We start from the raw sequence: 9,733 nt of genomic DNA, 5'->3' as shown, positions 1-9,733 counted from the left end.
ATCCATTCTCTCTTTTCTGCCCTTCCCACCCCGAGCCTCGGGGCCGGCGGCGGGAATTCGGAGCAGCCAGACAGGGGTCTGCGCCCAGCAGAGCGCCGCGCGGGGGCGAGGGGACTGTGGGCAGAGCGTGCACCGGGGTTGAGGGGAGAAGGGGATTGAAGGGGCCGGGGGCGCTGGAGCGCCTGGGCGGCCGGAGCGCCTGGGCGGCCGGCAGTTGGCCCTGGAGCTCAATGCCCGCGCTCTGCCTGAGTTGGGAGAGCCCTGCCAGAGGGTGGAGTGGAGAGGGCCGTGCACCCCTCACTCTTCGGCTTCCCTCCCCCTGCTTCCCAGCGCTTGTCATATCCTGTCTCTGGCCTGATATTTCACGAGAGCAATTGGAAGCAGATTACAATGGAGATTTATGTGTGTTCTGAGCGCCGCTAGTTTCCCAGTGTAGAGAGCCGAGATCGCTGCTTCCCATTTCCATTTTTCATTCGCGCTTTGCGGAGCTCAGTGGAGCGCGGGGGGAGCGTGTCTGCGCGGCGGCGGGCTGATCACAGGGCTCCGCGTCTCCGGGCGGGCCTGGAGACTGTGAGAAAGGCTTGCCAGCGCGTCGCCCCCGGCGGGGTTGGAGCCGGCCCCCGCCTCCAGGAGCCAGGCTTTGTTTCCTCCCTCGCCCACCCCTCCCCCTTTCCGCCCCCTCACTTCTGGGACCTGAGCGCATCTTGCGATCCCTTCTCTTAGCCCTTCCCCTCCACTGCGAAAATACCCCCTTCCTCTGGTCCCAGCACCCTCCTGCTCTAGGCTTCGCAGGCTCCCTGGGAAAAGGCGCCCTGTGGCCCGGCCAGACACCGCCGTCTCTGGGTGCCTGGTTAGGTGACTCCGGCGAGTCTGTGGGGCCTTAGCCCACCCCGGAGCTGGGGGCGCCCGCCCTCCAGACTCCCAGGCTTGGCTCATGCCAAGGCCTGTTGCGTGATTCCAACTTGGGCTGACATTCCCTGCCCCGGGCGCTCCGGAGTAGGCCTCTTAATCATCTTGTCTGCCGCAGATCCTCGACACCAGCCAATTTACTGCCCCGTCTCTCCCCGCTGGTTTCGGGAGGAGGGAGGGGAGTGCGCGCAAAGGAGGGGAGGGCACAGTCAGCCTCAGGAGGAAGGCTGGCACCAGTTACTGGCACTCAAAAAAACCCCACAGAATTTGGAGGTGAGGTGGGGGTGCTGGACAGGGATTGGTGTCTGCCAGGCACCGGTTGCTTAGGGAAACCCGGGATCATAGGTCAATGGGCTTCAACCCAGGCCTTCCTAGCCTGAGAAAACAATGAAAAATGCAATGGGACACTGGATTGTGTAGCCTCCCTGCTTTTTCCAAAGCCGCAACTACGTTGTAAACCAGACTCAGAGCAGGCCCCAAAACAATCTGCCCAGAAAAGTCAGGATTCCCCTCAGGATGATGCTACTGAGCCCAGTCACCTCAATGCTGTGTCTGGCTTTGACAGATAAGTTGAAGACACACAACACAGGTGGCCTCATCCTAGAGGGGAGGAAGCCTGGACCTGGCAGGCCAGGCTCTGTGGCTGGTGCCCAACCCACTGGAGTGGAGGAGAGCCCCTTCAGAAGGCATGGCTGAGATTCAAACCCCAGACAGAAAGGGGCTCTCCCAGCCCCAGGAAGCCGCTCTTTCCACAAGGTGAAGTTGGAAAGCCTCTGGGTAACTGGGTTTCATACCCCTCTCTGGGGGCACTGTATTAAATTTAGTCAGTTGTTACCGTGTGCCAGGCACTGCTACATTAAATGCCCACAACTCCAAGCTATAGCTGTTAGTATTTCTCCTTTCTTACAGATCTGCAAGCTGTAACACAGGGTGGTTAAATGGGTTGTCCAAGGTCACACAGTCAGTGATCGAAGCCAGGAAGCTTCCAACTGTGTGGCCTCGGGCTTTCAGGAAAGAGACTTTTAGTTCAGGCCTTCATTAACCACCAACCCCTGGCCTTTGTAGGGAATGCCAGAAAGTAAGGTCATCTCCAAAGCTGGAAGCTGGTTGTGTGGGCCCAAGGTAGAAAGCAGAGCCCAACGGTATGTGGACCTTTCCCCCCAAGAGTCTGAAGTGGCAAGATGCCAGTCTCATACCAGTGTATTTAAGTCTGTGAGTGTGTATACATGAGTGTGCATATGTGACTTTGTCTATCAGTGTGTGTGTGAATGTGAGTGTGCATGAGTTCGTGTGTCAGTGTTATGAGTGTGATGCAGTATGAGTGAGTGATGTTATGGTGTTGGAATGTGTGTCATTGTGCATGCACCTGAGAATGAGCAGGAGTGTGACTGTGAGAGTGTATTTGAGTATGTGTGGGTGAGTGTGTGCTCGTATAGACTGGGCCTGTGACAGTGTGCTCAGTGTGATTGTGTGTGTGCACGCGCGCTAGCACAGTCCCATGCGTTGGGGTCGCCTTGCATTCCAGAGCAGCCAACCGTGCCTCCCGAGCGTGACTCACAGAGTTCTCAGTTCAGTCCCGAAGTGCAGCGGGACAAACGGCGGGGAGGGTTCAATGTAGGGTTCCGACCCTCAGGCTGCTGCAGAGCTCAGGTCCCTGACGGGAGGTCCCCCGTGGCCGCTCGGATGCTGGGCCTGGCCATCGCGGCGGGCGCGGGGGCAGTGGCGCCGGCGTCTGAGGGTCGGGGCGGGTGGAGGCTGGAGCCGCTCGGAGCTGAGTGAGTCACCGCGTCTAGGGCCAGTGAACCCCTCGCGGGGACTCGGGAGTGGGGCGGCGTGAAACCCGGGTGCAGCCCCACGCCCAGTGCTCCTGTCCTCGCCTCGCCGCACCTCGCGTTGTCACAGCCTCGGAAAGATGTAAATGTCGCTTTCGGCCGAACTGGCTTCCAGGCCTGGGCAGCGGCTCGAGCTCTGAGCACGTGACTGACCGGACCCTGGCACCAAGGAAAAAGCGCACACATCCAATGAAAACAATAATTTATTTAAATAATCTCTTCATATTGTAAAATCAACATTAAGAGTATGTTGTTTTCATAATAAATAACCCCAAAATACCTTTCAACAACAAAGACTTTAGGATACGACAAAACAAATCCAAATCAGTAGCTTAATTTAACTGAAATGTTTTTAAAGGAAAAAATTAAAAGGAGGGTTTGCTGAGGTCACTGCTAAACTGCAGTTTTCACAACTGGGGGTTTACAAAAAAGTCTGAAAAGATGAGTATTTTTATACAAATAAATCAGTGGGAAAATCTGCACAGACACCTTTATTTACAAACTCTGTGTCCAAGTCCAGGCTAATAATCCTGAATACGTTTTAAAAAAGATAATTTAAACACATTTTTTGCAGTGTTCACATATTAAAAAACCATTTTTTTTTTCAACATCAAAATGAGGTCATCCGCAAAGGCACCTAAACTTTTAAAAAAATAAAAATAAAAAAATTCCACTGGTGATGGATGAGGAGAGAGCTGAGGAAGCATTCCTGGGGGAACGCGGTCGGGGAAGAGAGGGGATGGGGCTCCGAGGGCTGGGAACTGCAGGGCGGAAAGAAGCGGCGGGCCGCTGGGTCAAGGGGCCACGTGGGGGAGGGCGGGCAGGCAGGACCGGGAGGTCAGTAACTGCAGCGTCCGAGCGGAGCCCGGGGGCGGGTGAGGAGAAAGGGGCCTCTTAGCGCCCAGGAAGCCTCGCGGGCGGGGGAGGCGTCCCTCTCAGCCCCAGCTCTCAGCCCCTTGCGAGGAAAGCGCGGGACAGGCTCACCCTGCGGGAAGAGAAGGCAAGTCTGAAGCGGGGCTCGAAGCAGCCGAGACCCGGGGCTTAGGTCAGAAATTTGGCCTTTTAGGGAGGCCTTCGCCAAGCTGCTGTCCTGTTCCTCCCAGAGAGGGGCCCGCTTGGTGGCCCCGGAAGGGAGCAGGGCCCGGGGTGAGCCACTGCAGGTCGCGGCCTCCGGAAGAGGGGGGTGGCGACAGCCTGCCGGGAGGAGGGAACCCCGGCTCGCGGTGAGCACTGAGAATAACTGGTCTCTGCTCCCAGTCTCTGGCGCGTTCTCCTGGGGGTTAGAAAATCGTCCCTGCGCTCACCGGGGCGCCCCCGCCGCCGTGATGGTGGTGGTGGTGATGCGGCTGCGGGGTCTGAGTGGGGTGCAGCAGCGGCGCGGTGGCCTGCAGGTGGGAGGCGGAGCCCGAGGCCTGGTGGTACCACGGGTAGTTGCCCAGAAAAGCCGAGGCCGCGCTGCTCGGGCTGGAGCCGGAGCTGCCCGCTCCGCTGCCGCCACTGCCTGGACCTCCGCCACCCGCCATCCGCTGCGGCGCACCGAAGTCCCAGGAGGCCGGCGCCGAGACGGGCGGCGAAGCACACGGCGGGGAAGCGCTGGCCCCAGGGTGCTGCTCCGACGGGATCTCACCGCTCTTCCACATCTTCTTGAACTTGGACCGGCGGTTCTGGAACCAGATTTTGACCTTTGAGGAAAAAAAGACCCGAGCATTAATGGAGGAACCTAGGCTTGGGGGAGTAGGGGTGCGAAGAGGAGAAAAAAGCGAGCAGAGAAAACCCGCCGGCTAGAGCTGGGCAGAGGGCGCCCCGGGCAGAGAAGTGGATCCCGAGCGGGCGGCGGCCTCCGAGGCTCTGCCGGCTCCTGCTCCCTGGGGAGGAATCGCCAACAGGCCAGGACGGCTGCTGTACGTGCACTGTGATGATGGTGACAGCGGGAGCGTCAGGAGGACGTTATTTTAACCCGCTTAATCAGTAGCGAGAGGTACCGGTCTCTTTCCTTCCCTCCCACGAGGCGGCCCCTTGGGGGTTTCCAGCCTTGGGCCTAGAAGCTTAGGCCGCCTGAGGCGCGGTCCTGGAAATCCTTAAAACTACTTAAAATGAAGTTTAAAGAGTATCGTTCCGGACCCGCCTGCTTCCCAGCCTTGTCAGGCCCGCGCTTGCATCGCCCCCGCAGGCCGCAGGCCCCACCTGAGTCTGAGTGAGGCCCAGAGACGCCGCCAGCTCGGCTCGCTCCGGCAAGGCCAGGTATTGAGTCTTTTGGAAACGCCGCTGAAGAGCTGCCAGCTGGAAACTGGAGTAGATGGTGCGGGGTTTCCGGACTTTCTTTGGCTTCCCGTTCACTATCCGGATTTCAGGCTCGAGGTCCTCCTTCTCTGCAACCACACGAGACTGTGAGAACCGCGCAACCCAGGGGTCCTCGAGTTCCCGCCCTCTTGGAGGGCCTGGCGGGGGACACGGCCTGAGTCAGGAGACGGGTGCACCGAGCTGTGGCGCCACGGCAGGCGCGACTTCGCTGCGCGCGGGCTGGAGCCACCAATGACCCCGGGAGCTGAACCCTCCAGGGAAGGGGGAGACAAGCACACACCCAGGAGAAAGAAGCAGGTGGCAGGGAGAAGCCCTTAAGAGGCAGGCAGAGCACGCCCACCTGGCCCTTGAGGCCACCAGGTCTCACCAACCGAGAGTGGGACGTAACCGAAGACCTGCGGCAGATTGGAGGCTGGGGAGGGTAAAGGGCACGAGCGGGTGGTGATCAGGCAGCGTGAAAATCCAGGGCTTCCGACGGCCTCCCGCCCCAAACACGTTTACCCATCTATCCCATTAACTAGCCCGACTCGGCACTCCCGCCGCCAGCGTGATGCATACCGGGCTCATTGTTGGCTGGGGACGAACTGGTTCCATAGGGAGCGTAGGAGGTGTAGGCGGCGGTGTAGCCCAGGTCGTAGCTGCTCTTGGCGGAGTAAGGGACGTTGTTGAGGCCGCTGGCTTGGTACTGGTAAGAGCCCATGTGCGCGTAGGGCGAGCCCCCGCCGCCGCCACCGCCCACCGGGTGCTGCTGGTTGGTGTAGTAGCTGCTGTCCGTGGCGGTGGACACCGGAAGGGTGGGCGACTCCTGGGGCTTGTGGAGGCTGCTGCTGCTGCTGTTGTTGCCACCCGTCCCGGCGCCGCCGCCGCTCGGGGGCTGCTGGTGCTGGTGGTACGTGCTGGAGGCGGCGATCTGGGTCGAGTGCATGTCGGCCACCAGACTGTCAAAGACTCCAGTCATCCTGGCCCGGGACGGGAAAGAGCAGGGGTGGCGGGTGCACGGGGGAAGCCAGGCGCCTCCTCCGTCTCTCCTGGTCCCCTCCAGCAGCCAATGTAATTACGGGGGTGGTGGTGGGGAAAACAAGAAATGAGGCAACCGTCTAGGCGCCTCCTCCTCCGGGGGAGGCGATCACCGTGCACTGCTCGGGACAGCTGCCGCTGGTCGCATCCTCTTTCGGCCTCTGGGCCCTCTCGGCTCCTTGCCCAGCTGGAGCGCGGGCTCGGATGGGGGGCGGGCAGCGGAGGGGGCAGGGATGGCGGGGCCGGGTCGGGGCTCTGGGAGGCGGGAGCAGGTGAGCGTCCCTGAGCTGCTTTACGATTGTCTGCCAGGCGGGCTCCTGCAGTGTGGGCATTTAACACTTGTCACGTGAGCGCAGGCGACGTCACCTAGCAACAGCCAATCAGAAGCAAACGGCCGCGGAGCTCGGGGAACGCCCGGCCAGGGGGCGGGCGTCGCTTGGCAGGCGCGGTGGCCGCGGCTGCTGCGGCAGCGGCCCTGGGTGCAAACAGACTGCTGCTGAATGTGAGCAGCGAGGCGAGGGACCGAGGTAGCGGGGAGTCAGGGTGGCCCGCCGCAGGAAGACAGACGGCGTGGAGACAGACTGGCGTTTTGCCTCGGAGGAAGAAGTGGGGTCCTCCATCCCATTCGGTGTGCAAGTGCCGGTTCCAGTGATTCGCTCCTTCCGGTCGGAGGTCAGTTTTCGAACACATTAAAGTACAGCGGTGGCGAGAGTCCAGCCAACTCCATCTCCACTTTTCCTCGAAGTGTCTGGCACTTGCTCTTGTTAGCCACTAGGCACTTAACATAGTCAATTGATTTAATGATCCACAAACCACGTGTAATGCCCGCTTCCTAACCAATCCACAGGGATATTAGGACAATTAATTGGAAAATATTTAAACGGGTTTTCCTTGTTTCTTGAAAGAGAAGCTATATAAACCTAAAGGCGCTATTGCTAATAGTATGTGTGAAACCACTTTCCCTGGTTACTTCCCGACACGCGAGGCTCTGAGTAATTATATATGTTTGACGGGTAAATGACACCCTAAAAGCCATCCCGAAGACTTCCTCCTTCGGGTGAAAAGGTTCACCAGTTGGCCTTGAAAATGCATTCAATGCTCTTGCGAAAAAGGAAATAGGATAATAGGCGAGATTATAGATTTATCAAGTCTAGAGACTAGATTTATCACTTATCTGTAAACTTACAACAAATACAAAAAGTTTTATCTGGTTTGTTTAATTTAACCCAGTTTTACACTTTGGCACTTTAGGACCCTGTTCTACCCTATCGCATTTTTTTCTTCTCCTTTTCCTGTGTGTGTGTGTGTGTGTGTGTGTGTGTGTGTGTGTGTGTTTCCCGAAATATCGGAAATGGCGACTTACTCTGTCTCTCTATAACCCTGTTGTTGGAAACCTTGGCCGGACGGTGCTGTACCCACTACTTGCTGGACTCCCAAGTCCGAAGTTCCAGCGGCAGCACTTGCTTTGTGGCGCCACCTGGTGGGCAGTATGCGAGGTTGCGACGAGCAGGGTAGACAGTCTAATCACGCCCAGGCGCCAGCCTCTGAAACCCCCCAAAAGAACAAAATAGTAATTAAAAGCCACAAAATTGTGCTAGTGCGCACCATCTGAAGCATCCTTTCCTAAAGACATAACATATCGCTGAAAGAACTTGTTACAACAACTGTCTGATAGAAAACAAGTTGATGCCTTCAAAAATATGATCTTTGGTCTTCTTCCCCAGAAAAAGCAAGTGTGTAATTAAAACTCCAGCATTCACACAGAGAAATAATGAGATAGGTAATGCGCCTTCAAGTCTACCTGGATTTAGTTCCCAGCCTTTTTTTGGTTAAGGAAGGCCCCTAGATCGAAAGAGCCAGCTTATGAGAAACAGTTGGCGGTGGAGCTCACCCCCACCTAACTGCATTGCTTTATGCGGCTCTCCGCCTACTTTGTGGGCCTCAGCTGCAAAACTGACCTCCCCAATATTGAAACATGATTGCCTTTTGGCGTCTTGATTTCAAATTCCAACTCTGTGGTCACAGTGATAGGTGCTTTGACCTAATATAGACCATAATTTTCCTGAAAAAGACAATTTAAAAAATCCAGCCACCTGCTGGGCACGGTGGCTCACGCCTGTAATCCCAGCACTTTGGGAGGCTGAGGCGGGCAGATCACCTGAGGTTAGGAGTTCAAGACCAGCCTAGCCAACATGATGAAACCCCACCTGCACTAAAATACAAAAATTACCCAGGCATGCTGGTGGGCGCCTGTAATCCCAGCTACTTGGGAAGCTGAAGCAGGAGAATGGCTTGAGCCCGGGAGGCAGAGGTTGCAGTGAGCCGAAATTAGGCCATTGCACTTCATCCTGGGTGATAGAGCGACTCCGCCTCACAAGAAAAAAAAAAAAAAAAAAAAAAAAAAAAGCCAACCACCATGACTTCTCTCTGTTCTTTGTTCCCACCCCAAATATGTCCTCCCGGCTTTTTCATGGTGGTAAATTTGTTGTATTTTATTTCTTCAGTACCTCCATTAATTAACAGTCCAAAGTGTAGATCAGCTGGGATCTGGAAAATGGTATCTTTCTGGAAGGAAATGACTGGAGCCCCCCTTTATCTGGAAAACAAGAGATTGTCTACATGAGGGGATGGAAGGGAAGAAGAGGCCAGAGGCAATGAGCAAGTGGTGGGTGGGGGGAGAGTGTGCGGGAGAGGGAGAGGGAGGCAGAGCCCACAACTGCATTTGGAGAATCAAGCAGAGACTTGAGGCATTAGTTCTGATAATTTGAACACAAATCTGGGTTTAGCCAAATTATCTGATTACTGCGTCACAATGTCCAAACGATTTCCTTACTTTGGTCTAAAGTCAGGGAAGCAGTGGCAAAGGGAATTGACAGGTTTGTCTACAGTTCAGAGTGATGCCTATCTCCTTAGTGATCTGAGAGAAGTGAAGGAGAGGCTTAGAACGAGTTCGGGGAACACTGGTGCTTGAGGGTAGCCAGCTGCCTCCTTAGCCCCAGGGCACCTTCTTTCCCTTCTCGGATTTAGGATTTCTCTGACTTCGCCAATCTTTTGGTCCGAAGGAACCCAGAGAAGGGTGGGGGGAAATAAGGGGAGTCAGAAGTTTCTGCTCTGGCCTCGCGTGTTACATTCCCATCGCTGAGACCTTCTCCTGCTTTGATTCGCATGTCCCAGGCTGACGCCGCAGCGTCTCCCTTCGTGGGAGCCAGGCGGGGATGGAATCATTATTCCCATTTTATAGATAAACACTGAGGATCGAGAACGGAAACGACTTCGAGTTGGGTGTCCCTTCCCCCTTGCCAGGCAGCAGCCTTTCTCTGTTGCCATAGCACAAATCACAAGGGTATTTACGGTAAGCCTTGGTTGAACAGCTCCAGGTCTCCAGAAGACAGCGAGCTGGAGAGGAGAAGTCTGCCCTTTGCTCTTAGCTCCTTGCCTCACTGCTAGCCTGGGGCAGGATTCCAGCCATCGCCTGTCTGGGCGCTTTGTCTCCGCCGGGCTATTGGGCGTCCTCCGCTGCACAGAAAGCCAGCCTAGTGGGGTATTGCTAGGGAGAAGATGCCTCCTGCCGGCAGGGAGCGGGGATGGGCGCCCGGGTGCCCTCTGTGCGTGGCGGGGCCAGGCCCATTCTCACTCTCTTTCGTCACTCGGGGGCGCGGCACGCGCTGCTGCTC

The 9,733-nt window shown here is 56.7% G+C and overlaps 1 protein-coding gene across 1 annotated transcript; it reads right to left on the bottom strand.

The window, feature by feature from the left end:
• Nucleotides 1-2,926: 2,926 nt before the first annotated feature.
• DLX2 (distal-less homeobox 2) lies at nt 2,927-6,363 on the bottom strand. The gene is made up of 3 exons (XM_003921871.4): nt 5,601-6,363; nt 4,926-5,110; nt 2,927-4,423 (listed from the first exon to the last, which is right to left on the bottom strand). Exons 1-3 carry the CDS (start codon nt 5,998-6,000, stop codon nt 4,022-4,024), a joined length of 987 nt encoding a protein of 328 aa, XP_003921920.1. The 5' UTR covers nt 6,001-6,363; the 3' UTR covers nt 2,927-4,021.
• Nucleotides 6,364-9,733: the final 3,370 nt, after the last annotated feature.

This window comes from Saimiri boliviensis, chromosome 5, assembly GCF_048565385.1.
Source record: "Saimiri boliviensis isolate mSaiBol1 chromosome 5, mSaiBol1.pri, whole genome shotgun sequence".
NCBI classification, from domain to species: Eukaryota; Metazoa; Chordata; class Mammalia; order Primates; family Cebidae; genus Saimiri; species Saimiri boliviensis.
This window is presented reverse-complemented; position numbering and strand designations above follow the sequence as displayed.